General features: G+C 63.6%; 3 protein-coding genes across 3 annotated transcripts; 2 read left to right on the plus strand and 1 right to left on the minus strand.

The window, feature by feature from the left end:
- Nucleotides 1–523: 523 nt before the first annotated feature.
- Nucleotides 524–11,125, plus strand: CHLNCDRAFT_56473 (hypothetical protein; the record flags this gene model as incomplete). The annotated part of the gene is made up of 21 exons (XM_005851660.1): nucleotides 524–563; nucleotides 859–1,179; nucleotides 1,298–1,516; nucleotides 1,745–2,065; nucleotides 2,215–2,301; nucleotides 2,347–2,565; nucleotides 2,718–3,038; nucleotides 3,162–3,518; nucleotides 5,109–5,345; nucleotides 5,471–5,827; nucleotides 5,937–6,257; nucleotides 6,379–6,732; nucleotides 6,870–7,202; nucleotides 7,367–7,711; nucleotides 7,866–8,186; nucleotides 8,331–8,690; nucleotides 8,810–9,613; nucleotides 9,812–10,057; nucleotides 10,214–10,444; nucleotides 10,535–10,653; nucleotides 10,898–11,125. The coding sequence occupies 21 exons, from the start codon at nucleotides 524–526 to the stop codon at nucleotides 11,123–11,125; spliced, it is 6,141 nt and encodes a 2,046-aa protein (XP_005851722.1).
- Nucleotides 11,126–11,642: 517 nt separating this feature from the next.
- On the plus strand, nucleotides 11,643–12,449 carry CHLNCDRAFT_133056 (expressed protein; the record flags this gene model as incomplete). The annotated part of the gene is made up of 3 exons (XM_005851661.1): nucleotides 11,643–11,670; nucleotides 11,815–11,868; nucleotides 12,160–12,449. 3 exons carry the CDS (start codon nucleotides 11,643–11,645, stop codon nucleotides 12,447–12,449), a joined length of 372 nt encoding a protein of 123 aa, XP_005851723.1.
- Nucleotides 12,450–12,765: 316 nt separating this feature from the next.
- Nucleotides 12,766–20,658, minus strand: CHLNCDRAFT_133057 (hypothetical protein; the record flags this gene model as incomplete). The annotated part of the gene is made up of 26 exons (XM_005851999.1): nucleotides 12,766–12,895; nucleotides 13,046–13,702; nucleotides 13,858–13,914; nucleotides 14,110–14,196; nucleotides 14,435–14,513; nucleotides 14,749–14,827; nucleotides 15,065–15,226; nucleotides 15,374–15,468; nucleotides 15,665–15,804; nucleotides 15,982–16,097; nucleotides 16,271–16,341; nucleotides 16,519–16,591; nucleotides 16,792–16,903; nucleotides 17,114–17,201; nucleotides 17,353–17,447; nucleotides 17,749–17,873; nucleotides 18,139–18,302; nucleotides 18,530–18,568; nucleotides 18,763–18,802; nucleotides 19,002–19,122; nucleotides 19,333–19,441; nucleotides 19,638–19,717; nucleotides 19,861–19,972; nucleotides 20,098–20,162; nucleotides 20,301–20,429; nucleotides 20,642–20,658. 26 exons carry the CDS (start codon nucleotides 20,656–20,658, stop codon nucleotides 12,766–12,768), a joined length of 3,042 nt encoding a protein of 1,013 aa, XP_005852061.1.
- Between the last annotated feature and the right edge of the window lie 261 nt (nucleotides 20,659–20,919).

Here is a 20,919-nt window from a genome sequence, read left to right on the forward strand (position 1 = left end):
CTCATGCAGTTGTTGATGTGCCGGTGTCAACTGTGAGGCATGAGCACGGCCTGCCACGGCGCCCGCCGCCTGCGCCGCGCCCGCGGCGGCGGCAGGGGCGGGCCTGCCCGCGGCAGCCACGTGTGTGTAGCCCAATAGTGACCGGAAGTGGCCGTTCCAATCACCGGCCGTGATGGAGGGGTCCGCGCCCTCCCCCTTGCCCTTGAGCAGCCTGTGGAAGGCAGCCGGGGCATCGAATTCGAGCCGTGCCAGGTCACGACCCCTCTTGCGCTTCACCTGGCGCTTGTGCCGCCGGGCGGCGGCACACATCTGGCGGTTGAGTGCAACAGCCAGGGTGAAGTCACGACGGCTCAGGGCCCGCCGTCTCCTCCGGCGGAGACGGGAAGTGAGCGGGTCCTTGCATGCCTGTCGCTGCCAGCCTGGCGATCGGGCAGGGCCCGCCTGCCGGACTGGCATACCAGCGGTATCTAGGGAGCTGGTCACTACCCCATCAAAGCTCATGCATGCTGCAGTGAGCTGCTCGATGGAGGTGGCGGCAGCGGCGGCGGTCGCCGCTGCCTCAAGTGCGGGTCTCGCCCCCCGCAGTGCATCCACAAATGCCGGGAGCAGCGAGGGGACAAAGCGGTACTCCGGACCGCACGGGTTCGGCCCCAGCCCCTCGGCGGGGCAGGGCCCTGCACCCGCAGCCTGGGAATCACCCGCTAGCTGCAGGCGCAGGGTGGCGTGGTCGAATCGATCTGTTGGGGGCTGCACTAGTCTGCCAGTCTGCCGGTGCTATGGGTAGAGGCTCCGCCTGTCTGCTTGTTTGTTACTCAAGTATTAATGTTCTCACAAAACCTCCCCTGCCCTCTGCTGCAGAGGAGCCCGAGGTGAAGGTACGGCTGACGGGCACCGGAACGCGCTCAGCAGGCCGCCTGGAGGTGTTCAAGGCTTGCATTTGGGCTGCCATCAGTGCACACGGCGTCACCGACAAGTCTGCTGTAGCGGCGCTGGTCTGCTCGCAACTGGGATACCAACGGTTCACTACTGACAGCTTCAGCTCCTTCCACAGTAGAGAACAAAACGTCCAGTGGGACTCCCTGAGCTGCAATGGCAGCGAGACATCCGTTCTGGACTGCGAGTATGGCAGCTGGACCGCCGAAGAGGCAGAACTGGGCATCGCCTGCTTCAGCGCCTCAGGTACCCTGCCATAGTCTCCCTGAGAACCACTGCCTTCTGGAGCCACACTGTCTACCTGCTTCAGGCAGGGGCCTCACACCAACCCTCTGCACATGCTTTCACTGTGTGCCCCCTGCAGAGACTCCCAATCTGGGCACAGCTGTGCGCCTCGTCGACAACTCAAGCTCCCCCCTGCTCAGCCGCGGCCATGTCGAGGTGCTGAGCTGGGGCCAGTGGTATCCTGTCTGTGCCGAACGTTTTGGCCCTCGGGCCGCTGCTGTGGTGTGCCGCCAGAAGGGTTTCGTCGGCGGCGTGGCCACCGTGGAGCCAGAGGACAGCTACGGCAGCATTCCAGATGGTGCTTCCCCTGCCATGTTGAACAGCGATTGGAACTGCGCTCCGGACACCAACTCGCTGCATGAATGTGGCTTGTACTGGCCCAACTGGCCCGAGCCCTGGTCATGCCCGCTGGCAGCCGTTACCTGCTCCAACTCCACAGGCGCGTGGTAGCAATGTGATGCACGCCGGATTCTGCATGAGCATCGGCGCAGACGACATGAAGCGTTCCTCCTTGCCTCTGCTGCAGCCGAGCCAACCGAGCTGGTGCGGCTGGCGGGTGCCAATCGAACGGCTGCTGGCCGCCTGGAGGTCTTCCGCTCTGGCATCTGGACTGCCGTTCGCGCCAACTCCATCAGCAACATCACTGCCGTGGCCGAGGTTGTGTGCGCACAGTTTGGCTATCCTCAGAGCATTGTGGACACCACAAACTCCTTTGCCAACCCCAGCATCAACGTGGAGTGGGATTCTGTGAGCTGCAACGGCTGGGAGAATTCCCTCCTGGACTGCTCCTTTGGAGATTGGGCCACCGGTGGCGACGAGTTGGCCATCTCCCGCGCCAATGCCTCCCGTGAGTCCAGCCAGAGCCGTGCAGGATGCACACCCCTCTCTTTCACTGAGCTTTATGTTGCGCGAGATGCTGTCGACCTACCCGTTTTGCTGCTGCTGCCTCATGCAAGTATTCTCAGCCCACCAAACTGCCATTCCCTCCCCATGCAGATGTTCCTAACCTGGAGGCTGCCGTGTTCCTGCTCAACGGCACGGATGCAGTGCCCAACCAGGGGCGCGTGGAGGTGTTGCGCAGCGGTGTGCCAACCCCTGTATGTGCCAGCAACTTCGGGCCTCGTGCAGCTGCGGTGGTGTGCCGCCAGCTGGGCTTTGTTGGGGGCGTGGCCACCGTGGAGCCGCCCAACACCTTTGGCACTCTGCCACAGGGCATGCCCGAGGCTGTATATGTGCGCTGGGGCGACTCCTCGTGCAGCGAATTCAGCAACTCACTGCCAGAGTGCGTCATGTACCCAACCCCCGATAGCTGCGCTATGGCCGCCGTCACCTGCTCCAACTCCACAGGTGAGACATTGATCCGCACATTCGTGCAGCCATGCGGATATGCCACCACCGCCTCAATGCAGCTTTCACCTGGGCAGGAAGATTTGGTGCCCACCTTGCACACACCCCCCAGTCTTAGTGGTGCCCTGCTGTGGCTCCATCCCACCTTGCAGTGGTTCCCTCCAAGCCTGTGCGCCTGACAGGCACCCCCATCCCATCAACCGGCCGCCTGGAGGTGTTCCGCTCCGGCATTTGGACTGCCGTGCGCTCCAACTCCATCGCAAACATCACTGCGGTGGCGGACGTGGTCTGCTCCGAGCTGGGCTACACACAGAGCCTCACCGACCAGTTCAACACCTTTGCCGACCCGACAGTAAATGTCGAGTGGGAGTCGCTAAGCTGCAGTGGCACTGAGGCGTCTGTGCTGGGCTGCTCCTACGGCGGCTGGACGGCTGGCGGCGACGAGCTGGGGCTGGCCTGCTTCAACAGCACAGGTAGGCAGCACTGCGCAAGGCCCCAGGCAGCTGCATGGTTGGCTGATCGAGCTTCTTCTTCCTGGGGTTGGATCAATGTGCTGACAGAGCCCCCAGGCCAACTCACTCCATGCCACCCTGCAGAGACACCCCGCCTGAGCAGCGCGGTGCGGCTGGTCAACGGAACTGACGGTGCACCCCACCTGGGCCGTGTCGAGGTGCTCTACCACGGCGCGTGGACGCCTGTCTGTGCTGAGAATTTTGGGCCACAGTCAGCGGCCGTGGTGTGCAAGCAGCTTGGGTTCATCGGGGATCCTGCCATCCAGCTGCCACCAGACACACTTGGCGGCATGCCCAGCGGAACGGAGCTGTTTATGGTGATCAGCTACTGGAACAACCACTACTGTGGAGCGGACAAGAACTCTCTGCACGAGTGTGGGCTGCAAGCCAGCACATACGGCTCCTGTGCCAATGCTGCGGTTTCCTGCTCCAGCTCCACAGGTAAGCCTGCCACGCCTCCTGCATCATCCCTGCTGCTGCCCCTGCAGGCATTGTCTGTGGCTTCTCCTGATCTCACCACACCATCATCCTCCATCAGCGCATCACTCATCTCACCTGCTGCCTGACCCGTGCAGACGTGCCCAATGTTTCTCTTCGCTTGTCCGGCAGCAGCGGCCGGCAAGATGCCGGTCGCCTGGAGGTGTTCACATCTGGGGCCTGGACGGCGGTGCGCGCTGGCGCCAACGAACCTCTGGTGGTGGTTGATGTGGCCTGCAGCCAGCTCAGCTACAGCCGTGGCCTGTTTTATCAGCCCGGCACCTTCTTCAAATCTGACCAAACTGTGCTGCTTGATTCCGTCAGCTGCACTGGGAGCGAAACCTCCCTCCGTGACTGCAATCTTGGTGGCTGGTCTGCCTTTGGCGGCGAGCTGTCGGCGCAATGCTACAGTGGCATAGGTTAGTAGCTGCTGTCTGTCTGTCTGTCCGTCTGTCTGCTACACCCATAAGGAGCAAGTGAATGCTACAAGCCAGCTGTGGCGCAGCAGCTGGAAAAGGGGGTGAAGGCACCACGCACAACCGCTGCCCACGCCCCCATGTGCTGTACATCAACTGTTTGTGCAATTCTGCTGACTGAAAATTCATTCAGCACACAGACCGGCCGCCTCTTGCTCGAGGGCGGCCCACTTTGGCCTGGGCAGCCCGGGCCGCCCTCCCCCCCGGGCGCATGTTCGGTGTTGGAGGGGTGTGCCCAGCGATAGGGGGCCCCTGAAGGCATGCGCCGAGGCCGGGAAGCGTGGTTCGGCGCTGCTGCACGCTTGGCGATTTGAACAGAACCACGTGCCGCCGAGCTGCGGCCGCAGTTTCCGGCCCACGGTCTACGGTCGCAGCCACGGGACTCGGCGGCACGGCGTTTGGGCCCAAGGCTTGCTGCCGCTGCCGCCGCCGCAGGGGTGCTGCCTGCGGCGGCGGCGGTAGCGCACGTGGCAACCCCCCGCGTTTCCTTGCCTCCCATCCACCGGACCCCGTCCTGCGCTTCACTTTGTTTAGGGAGGGGCTGCTCACTGCTCATTGCTCATTGCTCATCGCACACTGCTCAACGCTCATTGCCCTATATCCCACCCAGCCGCAGGACTCCACTGCCGCCCGCGCCCCGCCCCATCTGGCCGCTTGCGCGCCCCATCCCCCCTCGATGGGGCCCGCCCACACCGGGGCCTCCCCCCTCCCGCCCACTGCTTTCTCAACGGCCCCGAGCCGGGGCTGCCCTCATTGCATACATAGTGCGCCTTTCCCTGCTTTTCTAGTGACCTAGCGTTCCGCACTGCCGTTTGGCCAGCCCATGCTCCCGTACCGTTGCGTTTCTCCCCAATGCGCCATGCCACTTTGCCAGTCATACACACGTTTCGATGCGTGCCCTGTCAGCTGCTTGCGTTGCATGTCGCCTTGCTCCACCCCTGTTTTATTGCTTTCTCTGCTTTCGCCCGGTTCCCGTCCCGTTTCGGCGGGGAGTCTATGTTGCAAGCTAGTTCTTGCTTTACCAGACTTTAAGCCCACACAAGCAACTGCTCACCCTGCCATACTATCTCATCTGCAGACCCCGCTGTGGAGCGCTTTGATAGCCCCCAAGCCAACAGCCTGCCGCTGGACTGGTGCATCTCCCCGGGCTGCGGCTACTCAGCTGCCCTCTTCTTCTGCCAGCAGCATGGCTACTCTGCGGTTGCACGGTATGCTGGCTTCACCCAAGTACCAGAGACCTACCAGCTTGACACAGGCAACATATGCTCCCCAGGCTGGGCTGGATGCGGCACCTTTGGATTCATCGAGTGCGCAGGTTTGCCTGTCCCTCCGCCCACAATGGCTGGTAGCATCCAGTCCTCCTACCAGCCTGCATGTCTCGCCACCCGCCTGCCTGCCCAGCCCATCGCTCTCCCTGTGCCACTCCGCACACTGCTGCAGACTCCCGCCTGCGACTGGATGCCGCTGTGCGCCTGAAGGATGGCAACAGCATCAACGAGGGCCGCGTAGAGGTGTTGCACGCTGGCCAGTGGTGGCCTCTGTGTGCTGATCGGTTTGGCCCGCGAGCAGCCGCCATTGTGTGCCGCCAGGTGGGCTGGATTGGCGGCCCTGCCACCCTGCGGGATGCCGACACCTTTGGTGGCTCCTCTCCCACTGTGGCCTGGCTCAACTACTACGATGATTCGTATGGCGAGGATTTGAGCGCCCTTCACGAAGCCCAAGGTGGCAATGGGCTGGCCTTTGGCGAGAGCACCTGCTCCGCGGGCATGTCTGCCGTCACCTGCTCCGACGTCACCGGTGAGCCCTCCACATATTGGGCTTGCATCCTGCTGAACATTGTTTGCCAGCTACTGTGGTGTAGCCACAGCAAACATTGAAGGCTCCCTGCTCCTGCACACTGCCGCAGATGTGCCGTCCGCACGGGTGCGGCTGACCGGCAGCGATCGCCTATCCGCCGGCCGGCTGGAGGTCTACCGCTCCGGCATCTGGGCCTCTGTGCATGCTTACTCCGTGCCAAACGTGCCCGCCGTGGCAGCCACAGTCTGCTCCCAGCTGGGCTACACCCACAGCATGACCGAGTCCTTCAGCACCTTCCACAACCCGTCCACCAACGCCCAGCTCAACACGTTCTCCTGCGCCAACTCAGCACCCTCTGTGCTGGGCTGCACCTCCAACGGCTGGAATGCGTATGGCCCAGAGCTGGCCATCGCCTGCCACAATGACATAGGTGGGTAGTGGCCGGCTAATGATGCCGAAATGTGACGCATGCTGCATTGCTCAGCTTTGTTTCAGCCTCCTGGCTGTTGCAAGGGCCTTGCAAGCCTAGAAACTCCCCACTCCCCTTGCAGCCAACCCAAGCGCCGAGTGGGCAGGTGCGGTGCGCCTGGTCGGTGGTGTCAACAATGCATCCAACCAGGGCCGCGTGGAGGTGCTGCACCATGGCGTGTTCCTCCCCGTCTGTGCCAGCCAGTTCTTCGATGAGGTGGCGGCAGGCATCGTGTGCCGCCAGCTCGGGTTTGTTGGAGGTCCGCCGACGCTGGAAGCCCCCGATGCATTTGCGCGTTCTGATGCTGTGGGGAGGTACGGCATGGTCAGTTACTGCGAAGGCTTTGAGGCCACCCTGTCCAGCTGTGCCGGTGCTTCTCCCAGCTTTGACGGCCAGTGCGACAGCTTTGCAGCCATGACTTGCTCCAGCCAGACAGGTAGGCCGGGGTGGGGCCGAAGTCCCACCTGACATGACTGCTCTGCTCCATTGGACTGCCAGCCATGACTGCTCATCTGCCAAGAGCTCGCGTTGTCGTTTGGTTAAAGCAGAGGTGTGTGTTCTTCTTCCCTGCAGCTGAGCCTGCGGTCACCGTCATGCTGACTGGCACAGAGCGGGCATCGGAGGGCCGCCTCCTGGTCTACCGCAAGGGCCTGTGGCGCCCTGTTGCATACTCCAACAACGTCCCAGCCCTTGCAGCCGTGGCCTGCAAGCAGCTAGGCTTCCCCACCTCGGCTGGCTCCGCACTCACGGCGTATGCTCCACCGCAGCCCAACGGCTTATGTTGGGTGAACTGCGTTGGCACCGAGGACAGTGTGGGGGGCTGCGACTGGAGTGCGCGCAACCCTGAGATCTCAGCCCGAGAGGGCTGGATGAATGAGGTGGAGGTGGCATGTGCTCCTCAGGGAGGTGAGTAGACACAGTACCCGTTTCCCCTTTGGCAACTCACTTGCTGGTAGGATCAGGCTGCGTGGGGCCCCTTGAACCTGTTGGCCTGGGGTCAACTGTCTGTCTGTCTGTTGTTGGGGTCAACTTGACAATGGCACGTTTGCAACCCACCCTCTCTACTGCAGGTGACCCGCGATTCTCGTCAGCCGTCCGGCTGGTGGGTGGCAGCAGCGCCAGCCAGGGCCGCGTGGAGGTGCTCCGCTACGGCACCTTTGAGCCGCTGTGCGGCGAGGCATTTGGCGTGCGCGCAGCCACTGTGGTTTGCCGCCAGCTGGGATACATCTCTGACTTCGCTGTTGTGGAGCCGACGGACTCGTTTGGCAGCACCCCAGCTGGCACCAGTGAAGCACTCTACATTTACAACAGCGATGGCGGATGCAGCCCTGGTGCAAGCTCGATGTATGAATGCGGACTGGGGGTCACCAGCCCCTCTTGCGCCATGGCCTCCCTCACCTGCCTGGGCTCCAAAGGTGAGCCTGCATCAGGTGGATACGTACACCCATCTTGTCAAGTCTGTGATATGGCTGCCCTGCCTGTGTGTTGACAGGGATGTGGCCTGCCTGTCGTTACATTACACCATCCTATACAGACTGAATTTTGCATGTGTTTTTTGCTGTTCCCCAGATGAGCCAGCCGTTCCCTTCCGCCTGACGGGCAGCGACCGCTCATCCGCTGGTCGGCTGGAGGTTTACCGCAATGATGCTTGGGGCGCTGTTCACTACAACTCTGTCCCAGACGTGCCAGCTCTGGTCACCGTCGTGTGCAGGCAACTTGGCTTCGACCAGGGCATGAGCGGCCAGATCAACGTGTTTAAAAGTCCCAGCAGCTTGCAGTGGGATGGCCTCAGCTGTAGCGGCAGCGAGGCTTCTGTTGCTGACTGTACAACCAGCGGCTGGACATCCAATGGTGACGAGATCAGCATCGCCTGCTACAAGAGCGACAATGGTGAGGCATTTGTTGCAAGCGGGCTCTGCTGCGTGATGCCTGATTGCTGACGGTCTGCCACCTTTGCAGCGCTGCCCCTGCGTGTACCTCAACACTCATCATTGTCCCCTCACACTCGCCAGCATCCCCACCCCCTCCGTGCAGCCAACCCCAGCGAGCAGTGGTCCTCATCGATCCGCCTGGTGGGCGGTGCCAGCGATGCACAGGGCCGCGTGGAGGTGCTGTATCGCGGCGAGTGGGCCCCGGTGGGCGCAAACGAGTTTGGCCTGTTTGCTGCCACCGTGGTGTGCCGCCAGCTTGGCTACCTGGGCGGCTTTGCCACTGTGGAGCCCCCAGACTCGTTTGGGCCCGTGTCTGCTGACGGCTCCGGCTCCCTCGTCCTCAGCTCTTGGTGGTCCAACTGCAACGTTGGCTCTCGCAGCCTCCAGGAGTGCGGCCTGCGCTGGGCTCGGGACTACTGGCCCATCCAGCAGGCCTCCGCTGTCACCTGCATGCCTCCTCGTGGTAAGGGAGACATTTTGAGTCCTCTTCTGCCTGCTGGTTTCTGTCCTTGCTTTGCCATGCTTGAGAACGGCTGCTAAATGCATGTACTTATGCCCTTGCAGTTGCCCCGTCGCCTCCAGTGCGGCTGACTGGCGGCTCAGCCACTGATGGAAGGCTGGAGGTGCTCTACAACGGCGCGTGGGCCTCTGTTCGGACCAGCAACATTCCCAATGTCGCTGCCGTGGCTGATTTGGCGTGCGCCCACCTCGGGTACCCGCTCAGTCTTACCGACCAGTTCAGCACTTATGCCGACCCCACTGTCAACGTGGAGTGGGACTCTCTCAGCTGCAGTGGCTCCGAGTCGTCTTTGCTGGACTGCTTGTTCGGCAGCTGGACCACTGGCGGGCCAGAGCTGGCCATCGCCTGCGGCGACGCCAACAATCTCCCCAGATTCTCTTCTGCCGTACGCCTGGTAGACGGTACCAGCGGCAGCAACGGTCGCGTGGAGGTGCTGCAGCACGGCATATACACGCCCCTCTGTGCCGACTACGTTGGCCCTTGCACCGCAACCACCGTGTGCTGCCAGCTGGGTTACACTGGAGATCCTGCCAGCGTGCAACGCCCAGACACATTTGGCCCTCTGCCCAGCGGCGCCGCCCAGTCGCTCGGCCTGGCCTCTTGGTCCCAGTGCGGCAGCAGCCTGCACTCGCTCCAGGAGGCCACGCTGACCAGCACAGGCACCACCTGCTCCACGGCCGCCATCACCTGCTCCAACTCCAGGCCGCGCTACTACCAAGGCTTTGGGGTCTGCCAGGAGCAGTGGGGCATCGTTGGAGGCAACTTGCCCAACATGCCGCTGGCAGCCGTCAGCCTGCAGGAATGCCTCGCTGCATGCCATGAAAACGAGGGTTGCGAGCTGATGGAGTATCAGTACAGCGGCGACTGTTGGCTCAAGAGCGCGGCAGGAGGCGACGGCTATACAGGGTATAACCCCAGCCTGATGCTTTCCTGCCAGAAAGGCGAGTGGAGGCTGTGGAATTTGCAGGGGACGGGGGTGGCCAAAAAGTGAATTTTGTTTCCCATGAATCGGACTGCTGTGCCGCATGCTTGCTTACCTTCCACACCGCTCTGCCTGCCTGCAGCTTCCTGTCCCGCCATTGCCGACTTCAAGTTCTACTCCGCCAAGGATGGCGGCTTCAGCAGCTCGCAGGTCGCTGGAGAGAGCGTCGCCGGCCTGGCCCAACTGTGCGCTGCCGACCCAGCCTGCAAGGCCTTCACCACCAGCGGGCAGCTCAAGAGTGTGCTGTCGCGCCCCTCCACCTGGGGACTGTCAGCTGAGACCGGTGACTGCGACGGCATGTATGTGAAGGTCGGATTTGTGTATGACGGTGAGGCGCGCTAGGTTCCTGCTGCCTGCTGCTCTGCCCTGCACCCGTTGTGGCCCTTGGTTTGTGTCTGCTGTTGCACGGCTGCACAATCAGAAGGACGAGCCCGTTAACCCACCTCCTGCATGCCCCGATGCGCAACAATGAGACGATTTGCAGGATTCGTGGACTGCAAGCCGCAGTGGGACCTGGTTGGCGGCGACCTGCCGGGCGTGCCGTTGGCTGATCTCACCATGGAAGAGTGCTTGGCCCGCTGCCGGGACAATGCCGATTGTGAACAGATTGTTTATGGCGTAGGCGCCTCTGGCCTGGATTGCTATCTCAAGAGCATCTCGGGCAACGATGGCAACACCGGACCGGATGCATCTGTCATCGCCTCCTGCGTCAAAGGTGCGCTGCAGTGCGGTGTCGCTTTGTGCGCAGAAATGCTTACAGCTGCCCTGCCACGTGACTCACACAAGCCGTGGACACGTGCTGCAGACGTGCCTGACTGCACCTCAGAGCTCAACAATGAGTACTGCCTCACATGTGGCACTACCAACAGCTGGCGCTTGACCTGCCTCAGCACCGGCACGCCCTGCAGGGCCACCTTCACTGCGGTGAGGGCAGCGGCCTGGCCCAGGGTGCTTTTGCTGTTTGTTTATACAGTCTGCATATCCACAGAGGGACATGCGACACAGCCCACCTACCCACCCACCCACCGGAACAGAGAATTCGTAGCTTGTTTCTTGTGTGGAGAAGTGTACAGTCTGCTCCACTTAGCTCCGATCACAGCTGTGCTCATGAATCATTGACCACATCTATTGCTTCTGATTTCGACTCTGCCCACCCGTGTGTTTGCAGGGGGATGGGTCGATGTACAGCCCCATCATTGGCATGTGCTCTGTGCCTGAGCTTGCGCCTCAGGGCGCCGCGGCTGGCGGCACGTGCCCAGCCTACATCACCACCGGCGGCATGCGGTACAATCTGCGGACCAGTCAGACAGTGGCGCCAGCAGACATCATTGATTACTGCATCTCAAGTGAGATTTTTGCATTGCAGTACGGAGCTGTGGACGTCTGCCGCACATGACCGCACCTCTCACGCTGCATATACGGCATGCAGGCGACTGTTTGGTTGGCTCTGTGGAAGGGAACGTGGCGGGCAATGTGGTACTGTACAGTGCCTCAGATGGTTCAACTGCCCTGGCAGCTGGGCAGTACCAGGTATGTCGCGCGAATGCCGATGCCACCTTGGCATCCAACCTGTCCTCCTGTGGCCTGAAGTTTGGGAGCGGCAGACACTATTGCATCTGTTCACTTGGCTGCAGGCGCGATACATGGATGGCTGCTTTGAAATGGCCCAGACTGATGGGTGGGGCCTGGGAGATGGAGGGTCACTCGGCTGGTACATCACAGACGCTGATCGACGGGGCCTCTCAGGTATCGTCTGCCCATGAGATTTTGCAGCTTGGCTGCATGCACGCCTCCCGGCCGGCATGCTGTGAGACAGTCACACCCATGAGTTTGCAGGCCTTCTTGCGAGCAGTCCCAGCTACTTTGAAGAACTGAGCTTCCAGGGCTGCCTCGCAAACGCAAGGCAGATCAACATGAACCCGCTGGTGTTCGACCACCCCGGTGAGCATAGCCACAGCAGGTGTCGCTCAATTGGCAGAGCGACATGCTGATAAAGCATGCCTTTTGATCACTATCAGGAGAAGATCACCATCAGGAGATACTGAGGCTGACCCCCGAGCAATGTTGGTGGTCCATGTGGTGCAGGTGGTACGGCTGGGCTGTACCTTAACGACTCATACTACTCGGATAACTCACCAGGTGTGTGCGTGTTCATCAAGCTGCTTGCGCTTGGCACAGCTGACGCAAGCAACGCTGGGGCTGGGCGTACGCTGCGGGTGCAGCATTTGGTAGCGTCCACAGTGGCGCTTCAGCTGGAACATCCACATTTTCAATGCTGCAGGCTCACCAAGCCCAGTGTTCCAGCTGGAACGCACGCAGAACTGCTCCAGTGAGTGCATGTGGGCGGCCGTTGATAATCTAGGTGTCGATGTACCGCCATTGTTCACTGTCCTTGAGCACATGCATGCTGCCATGTGTTCCCTGCTGCAGTTCCCGCCTGCACCCAAGTGACCACCAACACATACTGCGTGCACTGTGCATCCAACAGCGACCGCCTGACGTGCGTGGCGCCAGGGGGCACAGTCTGCGCGGCGGCATGGCAGGGCAGGAGCGTCACGCTGCAGCTGTGCGACACGCTGTCGCCCGGCAGCGGCGCAGCAGACGCCTCCTGCTACAACTCAGTCTCCGACCTCTCTGAGATTGGCGGCACCGACAGGACGCTCGCCTACCTGGCCACACGCGACCGCGTCCCCACCGATCGGGACCCTGTCTGTCCTTAGGCCCCTGTTTTTTGGGCCTCTGCTTTTTACGCCACTTTGGATCTGCTGTGTTGGTAAAGAGGCAGCAGATCCATGCCTCACTACGGCTTCAGTAGTTCACCAAGCCAAGAACCCCAAGCCCCACACAAGTTATGCTGCATGTTTCTTCGCTAGTACGTTGAGCCAACGACCTGATACCCGCCCCTTGTGACCGTGCTGCTGTCTATTTGCATGAATACTGCGGCTTTCTAATGTAGCTCTTGCGTATGTGTGACACTTTTTCAGGCCTCTTGCAACATACCATCCAACACATGAGCAAGGTTCAGCAGCAGCACTTTCAGCCGCTCTGCCCTGCCGGGCTGTCGGCCTTGCTGCCAGATGGCTGGGCTTCTGCATCGGCAGAAGGGTTGTCTGGTGCCGCGAACAGATTTTTCAGCGCCCGCTCTCGCTGCCAGCTCTCCTGCTTCCTGCAGAGTTCAGCAGCATGGGATGCACTCAGCAGATCAGTTCATTACTGCATGTTGGCAGCGGGGGCCTGGGCTTCTTCTGCAGACATGATGCACTCCAGCACCGTGGCGGCGGCACTCCACACACAACAGCCCAGCATCGCTTCTCACGTGAAATGGATTGGCCCCGCTCCCTCCTCCTCCTCCTGTCCCTGCTTCTCCTCGGCCAACGCCCAGGTGCTGGGCGTGCGGCTCAGCCGCTCCTGCATCTGCGGCTCCAGCCGCTGCTGCAGCTGCTGCGCCACCTCCTCGGCGTGCTGCTTCTCCTCCTCGTCCTGATGCTGCTGCTGCTGCTCGGGAAGCGACTGCCGACCGTCAGAGACCTCGCTCCCGTCGGCGCCTGAGCTGCTGGCCGCCGCTTGATCTGCCGCTTGCTGCTGCAGCTCCTGCGGCTGCTGCGGCTGCTTGCCGCCATCTGGTCTCCCTGCTGCCAGTGCTGCTGCTGCTGCTGTGGCGCCGGCGCCCACTGCAGCTTCCGCAGGCGTGCCGCCATCGCTCCCCTGCTGGCTGGCAGCTGGCGGCGCCGGCGGCGTGGTTGCAACGCCAGACGTGGGCGTGGCATAGCCGCTCGATGACTCTGCTACTGTGGCCAACAATGGCGGTGCACCATCTGCACGCAGCACAGGCAGGGCCGCCGCCGACCGTGCAGGCTGCTGCTGCTGCTGCTGCTGCCTCCGTAGCGCTTCGCTGAGCGCGGCGCCAGCAGCAGCACCAAAGGAGCCATGGGGCGAGGTGGCGTTGTGGCTGGCCGCCATTTGCGTCATGTACCTGCGTCCGCCATGGCAGCCCCAAACCCGCGGCGCCCAGTCAGCGGCATACCTTCTGAATTCAGGCCTCACAGCTGAGAAAAGGTTTAGCCGGCCACCCCGACATCATGCATCTAGATCTATGAAGTCCTTCCGCAGCCCCGCCTGCCCACACACCTGCTCAGGTCCATGGGCAGCACGGTGTAGTCGTTGCGCTCCTCGTTCTCATCGACCCTGCACAAGCCGAGGGCAGCGGCGAGCACAGGGAGGTGCTGTGAACAACGACTGTGTGATGCGTGGGGGCCAGGGGGAAGCTCTGGTGCCATCCGTGGAAACCCGCCTGGCGCCATCTTTGGATCTCGGGAGAGTGCATGCCGCAGCTCTTAGCCAGCTGGGTGGCAGCGCCAGCAGGGCAGCGGCAGCGCCCACCTGAAGCGGTCGGGGCCCGGCAGCGTGGGGTGCAGCGCCTGCGCGTGAGGCAGCGAGTCGCCAGCGTCTGTGGTGTTGAGCGCATAGCTGCAGCAGGAGAGGGTGAGGGCAGGGTGTTCAACACCAGCAAGTGAAAATGCATCACCCACACTGGCAGGGATCCATCATCTCTGGGACCCACCTACCCAGCCACCCACACATTGAAGCCACCAACCCCAGTCTGCCACAGCGGGCTGCACCACGGGGCTGCCAGCACCATTGCCGATCAAGCAAGCGCTGCTGCTTGGCGGGGCGGCCGCAGCAGCGCTGGTGCAGCAGGGCTCACTTGAGGGTCTGCACCTCCGGGAACAGCACAAAGGGCGGGGACTGCCCCTCCTCCACATCAACCTGGTGCTGGTTGGCGGCTGCAGGCAGGCAGGCGGGCAGGCAAACAGGCAGGGAGTGCGATGGATGGCAGCAACGTGGCACCAAGGATGGGAGGCTTTGCGCGGGAGGCTGAAACATGCATGGAAAAATCAATCTGCTGTGAACAAGAGTGGTAAAAAGAGAAGGACGACGGCAACGCTCCGCCCATGCCTCTAAGCTATGCCTGCGGCAGGGAGGCCTGACCGCACACCAGCATTTCCCTCCAGCCCGCACCTGCCAGCTGGCGAGCAAACTCGGTGGGGAGCGCAGAGCGGCGAGGCGCGGGCCCAAAGTTGAGCGGGATGGTGTCGCCCTCGTTGCCGGCAGTGGCAGCATACCTGCAACGCAGCAGCAAGCAGCCCCTTGCTGTCAGGCGGGAGGCCCAGATATAACACAGATACAACACAGACGCAGCCACCGCTGACCGCCAGCCGGGCCCGGGGATGTGTGCGCAAGCTGCAGGCCGTCGCACGCGCAGTGTTGCAGCTGCACAGCCAGCCAGCCAGCCAGCCAGCCAAAGCGCGCGCCTGCTGAGGTCTATGGGAAGCACGGTGTAGTCGTTACGTTCCTCCTCGACTGTAGGCTTGTAGGCAGGCTGCGCTGCTGCTGCTGCGGCAGGTGCCCCCAGCCGCCCCATGGGCACCCTCGGGGGCAGGCCCCCCGCCGGCGGCTGGCCGCCCCCACCGCTGCTGCGCCGGGCAGCTGCTGCTGCCTGCAGAAGAGCAGGCCACAGGGAACACCGAGAAACACTGAACATTCAAGCGGTTGCACAAGGTTCCTCATTGCTCCCAGAAGCCAACTCCTACACCCTCTGCTGGCTGCCGCCGCCCGGGCCCAGCCACACCCTGCCCGCCCTCACCTCTATCACGCCTGTGCTGCTCTGCCTGAACATGTGGCGGCGCGTCTCGACAGACCGCAGCGCCCCGTGAGACTCTGGGGCAATGGAGGGCAGCCCTGCACCGGCACACGCCATCGCCGTGCCCACACAGACGTTGGCTCCGCGTCAACCGACACAAGCACCTCTGCTGCCACCGGCACCGCCAGGGTGGCAACGCAGGCAGTGGGAGCAGCAGGAGGCTGGCGAGGCAGGGGAGCGGCAAGACACGGCAGCCCCTGCCACTCCCTTCCGGCCGGCCCGCCGCACACGCACGTGCATACACAGCGGCCAGGTTGGGCTGGCTGGGCACAGGCGCCAGGCCGATGTCTTCCCGGGCCATCATCTCATCCCGCAGGTCCTCCACCGGCTGTATGTCGTGGAAGTGAGCCCAGCGCACCCGCGGCTTGCGGTCCCTGCAGCCCAGCCAGGGAGAGACAAGGAAGTGGCGGCAGGCATGTGTGAGGGATGGCCCGCTGCCGGACTGCGCAGGCCGCGGCAGCAGCAAAGCATGCCACGCCCTGGCCGCCCGCAGCCGCCCTCGACCCTGCCCCCAGCTGGCTGCCACGCTGGCGGCAGGCACGCGCCTGGACTCTGCGGGGTGCTTGACGATGTTTTGGAAGTGGTAGCCGTAGCGCACGTGGTTGTGCACGGTGTAGGTGCGCTGGCGCAGCCGGTTCTGGCCGTTGACGTGAAGGTACGCGTTGATCTGTGTGGGAGGGGACAGGGACGCGGGTTTGCAGTGGCACGGGAAAGATGAACCGTGGGATTGAGAGGTGGGGAATGGAGGAAGAGAGGTGTTGAGGGTGGGCAGGGTGGGAAAGACGGAGAAGGGTTGTGTGTCAGCCCGGCTGGCAGGCTGCAACTGGCGGCGGCGCTCACCACCACCACGATCTCCGAGTCAGCATCCTCTATCAGGCCTCCAGGCTTCAGCCAGCCCGCAATGGGCGAGTCTGCGGGGCACAGAGCGGAGCAGAGTCGCAACAGTTCGCTCAGCCACCAAGAAGGCTACCGAAGAGGCAAGCGAGTCGACTGGCGGGGAGTGGCGGCAGCACTGCGCCCTGGGCAGGCCTCCCTCCTGGGCCCCCAGCCCTGGCGCGTGCGCTGGCGCGGCATTGGTGGCCCCGCACCTTCTGTGATGGGGTGGCACACCTCGATGGGCAGGCGCAGGTACAGCCTGTCCTCGCCCGTCTCGTACCCGCACTGCGGCAGGGAAAAGAAAGCAAGCGCGGCGTCATCAAGAAAGCAAGCGCATCGGGAGCCATGGCGGCACAGCCTGCACTCAGACGGGCCGCACCTAGCACGCCAGCATGCATGCACGCAAGGGTGCACAACAGCACCAGCCACGCCAGCACGCCAGCACGCGAGCCAGCCAGCAGGCCACGCCAACCAGAGGGACTGACCTCCAGGTGGAACTGCTGGAAGGCGGGGTGGCCGTCGGTGGGCTGGTGCCAGCGGTACAGGTACATGCGCACCGTGATCTCCAGCATCTGGTTGGGGTACGTGTCGGCAACCCTGCGGCAAACGCAGACAGCCCAGGGAGCGCGAGGAGGCAGGTTGGGTGGGCTCACCGCCAGATGCAGCAGGGCCTGGTTGCACGGCCCACGGCCACAGAAAGGCGCCCCAGCAAGACGCTGGCACAGCAGCTGCGATGCGAATGCAGGGCTGCGCATCTCCCCGCTGCGGATCAGGTTGCCGCAAGCGGTTGCGGCAACTCGCCTGCACATGAGGCAGGGCCGGCCGTCCTCGTTGGGCCCCACACACAGCAGGTCCGACAGTACCAGCGTGTTTTCTCCCAGCAGAGGGTAGGGCACTGCGGTGCGGCGGGTGGGTGGGAGCAGAGTGGGGTTCAGATGAGAGGGCAGCAAGGCACGCGTCAGCCAGAAAGCTCCCAGCGTGGCACCACAGCGCACAGCAGGAAGAGGCATCAGTGAAGTGGCACCACGTCTGACGCGTCCCAGCACGCTCGCCTGTGCGCTTGGCGCGGTTCACCACCAGCTGCGACAGCTGGCTGGGCGGCAGCAGCGGCAGGCCGTCCTGCGGCAGCACGTCGTGGAACCTGCGGCGGCGAGGGCCATAGAGCCCAGGGCAGCGAGGTCGAAACGTGGGCGGAGCAGCGGCAGAGGGGTGCGGCGCCTCATGCTGGCAAGCCAGCGCAGGTCCCGCTGCGGCCGCCCAGCTCCATATCTATGTGGGATACAGGCCCCTCCCTCCCTCCTCTCTCACGCACGCGCGCACACACACACACACATGCACACATGCCAGGTCGCTCGTAGAGCCTCGCCCACACGAGCCCCTTCTGCCCGCCCCGGCCCGCCCCACCCCCGCGTGGAGGTGCAGGAGCAGCAGCGGGGCCTCACTTGTTGAGGTCAATGAAGTAGCGGCTCTCCTCCCCCTCCGGCTTCATGATGATCTCCGCAAACCGGTGGCCCCAGTGCACCTCGGTGGGCAGGTAGGAGCGGCGCGCCATGAAGGGGTTGCCAAACTGCAGGGGCGGGGGCGGGGGCGGGCAGGGGGTGGGAGCGAGGCGGGAGCGTTCGTGCGGGGCGCTGGCGTTGGCGGGGACGGGGGCGAGGCGGGTGAGGTGTGCAGGTCGGGGCGTGGCGGAGACAGGTTAGCAGGCAGGGCCTAGCTGCCGAGAGCGGTGCAGATGCAGATGAAGACGCCCACAGCGCAACGCGCGGCGGGCAGCCGTGCTGGAGCAACCGCAGGTTGCCGCTCGCGCCGAGGCCAGCGCCTGCCACGCCCACCTCTGTGGTCCCTTCAAACGTCACCACCACCTCCGAGTTGAGCGCCATGAGCGAGTCGTGTGTGTGGCCGCACAGCGGCGACCGCTCGTCGATGGTGTGCTCGATGATCAGCGGCAGCAGCAGCATGCCGTCGATGTAGCCAAGGTCCAGAGGCTCGCACCGCACTGCAGGCAGGCGGGGAGGGAGGGAGGGAGGGGGCCGTGGGCGCGCTTGCGTGCGTGTGGGCGGGCGGGTGGGAGCGGGGTGCTGCTGGTGTTGGGAGCAGTGAGGGAGGCGAGCAGGCACCCGGAGCCACACAGGTCTGGCTGGGTGCGCTGAGCAGAGCGGAGCGGCCCGATGACCAGCTGGCAGCGGCAGATGAGCACACGCAGGATAACGCGCGTGAGCTCACCAGGAATCTTCTCCCCCTCAGCAGTCACGCGCCCATCGCCTGCAGCCGCCACACACAGCACAGCGGCAGCACTGGTCAGCTGGGGAGGCGCGGCGCCGCAGGGGAGCCGCGCAGCCTGCAGCACAAGTGGCCCAAAGAAGCAAGCCGAGGGCAGGCAGCACCAGCCCCATGTAAGCCGGGCCCTCGGCTCTTGCCAGCAAGGCGGCTCGTCAGCTCGGCTGCACGGTGCGCACCCCATGTGTACATAAAAGCCTTGATCTTGGGATCCACCACCTGCAGGGAGGGGGAAGAGGGAGCCCGTGGCAGGGTCGAACCACAACGGGGGGGAAGCAGGCAAGACGACCAGAGGGCAGGGCACAGCGCGCATCAACGCGGCCAGGACCAGCGCCCAGCAGCCCGTCCCAGCCAGGGGGCAGGGCCTCTGCCTGCTCTCCCCAGCCGACTTTGCTGCGCCCCTCGCCAGCCGCCGCACCTGCGTGCGCCGGATGTCCGCCACACGGAACATAAACTTGAGGATTCCGTCCCGGCGGGCAATGATGGCGGAGTCGGAGATGAAGATGGAGCGGGAGCGCTGCTTGGGGTGGGAGATGCGGCTGCAAAAGAGGAGCCACGGGCTTGTGGGGCGGACGCAAGGGTGACGGTGGGGTGCACGCATGGCAGCGCCGCGGCGCTCCTGGGCATGCAGGCACAGGCGCAGCGTGGGCTCGACCTCCTGGCAGCAGGGCCGCGGGGCGGCGCGGGGCGATGCTGCATGCAGCTTGTGCACAACGTCTGCAGAGTGTGTTCAGGGCCCTAGCACTCACGCAAATACGATGCCAATGACAATCGCCTCTAGCATCAGAGCGAAGATGATCTGCACCGCAATCAGCCACGCAGCAGCCCAGCACGACTGCGGCCCTGTGTTGCCGTAGCCTGCAGGCGGGGGCACAGGTGCGGGCCGCACGATGGTCTATACAGTGTGCGGGTTGGGCGTGGGGCTGCCGGTCTGCTGACAGCGCTGACAGCCCGAGGCGTGCAGCCATGCACAACGAAAGCACATGCTGCACAGATAGCCAGCTGCACGTAAGCCATGCAAGGCCATGGCGCCAGACGCTATCTTTGCTCTCACCAATGGTCATGTGAGTGACCACAGAAAACACAAAGGCTTCCACGTACGTGGTGGCGCCATATAGGCAGCCCGGGTAGAACCTTCAGGCAGGGGACACACGCGCATGGCAGCAATCGGCCGGGGAAACCGACAATGGCCCAGCCTGACCGGGTGCGACGTCGCAAGCTGTTTGCATCAACAACTCTGCCACCTGTGTCACATGTTGGCACTCACGAGGGCCCACCTGACGATGAGATACCACCAGATGGAGAAGAAGAGGAAGGCAAAGAGGTACACCGCGGAGACAGCCAGCGCGATGGTGGTGGTCTTCTGGTTGATGGCAGTGATGAAGAAGTCTGTGGGGAGGAACACATACAGAAGGGGAGGCAGCCGCAGGGTTTGACGAACATCCGCGGCAGCAGCCCGTGCATGTCGGCAGCCACGGCAGCAGCAGCAGCAACGGTGCCGCTGCTGGGCTCACCCTTGGTGAACAGGTGGTAGGTGATGTTGCGGCCGGCATACTCGACCCGCGATCGCCCCGCATGCCTGCACACAGTGCATTCGCTTTGGCGGGGTGTGGTGTTGCCCACCCACATGTCCACCACGACCGGGCAGCTGCCGGGCAGTTCAAGTTGCTGAGGCCGCCGGGCACCGCCACTGAAAGCCCCTGCCATCGCCCCGCACCTGCCCGCATCCACTAGCGACGCCAGGTGCTGGCGCTGGCGTTCGTGCTGATAGAAAGATCTGCCGCGGTCGGGAGCCACATTGAGGTCCTTGAAGAAGCGTCCCACCTCGCCTGTGAGGCTCTTGTGCCTGCAGGCACCCGGGAGTGGCGGCAGCACGGTTGGGCGGCAGGCGAGTCGGCGACGGGCCTGCCCTGGCCGCCGGACAGTTCTCCGCCCCCAGGGCTTGCGGAAATGGGTATGATGTCTCGTGGCCGCCATGTATTGCTCCTCCGAGCTCCCCAGGCACAGCCCTAAGGCGAAGCGACATCGCCGGGTTTGCAGGAGAGGCGCGGCGCGCACCTCTCCGGTGTTGACATCCCCCCTGCTCCATCCTCTAGGGATGTGCCAGGCAGGGGTTGCGAGGTAGAGGGCCTCTGTCGCAGGCCCCCAACCACTCCGCTCATACTGGCGGGCCAGGGCCACCGCCAGCAGCAGGATCACGCGACGATCGCTGGGGCTTGCAACGATGATGAGCAATAGACAACCGCCAGGCTGGATCCACGCGGAACACGGACACAGCTGCACTGCAGCCTGCAGCGATCCGTGTTACGCTGCTGATCAAAGAAGTATGGCGGCGG

This window comes from Chlorella variabilis (genome assembly GCF_000147415.1).
Source record: "Chlorella variabilis unplaced genomic scaffold CHLNCscaffold_1, whole genome shotgun sequence".
Lineage (NCBI taxonomy): Eukaryota > Viridiplantae > Chlorophyta > Trebouxiophyceae > Chlorellales > Chlorellaceae > Chlorella > Chlorella variabilis.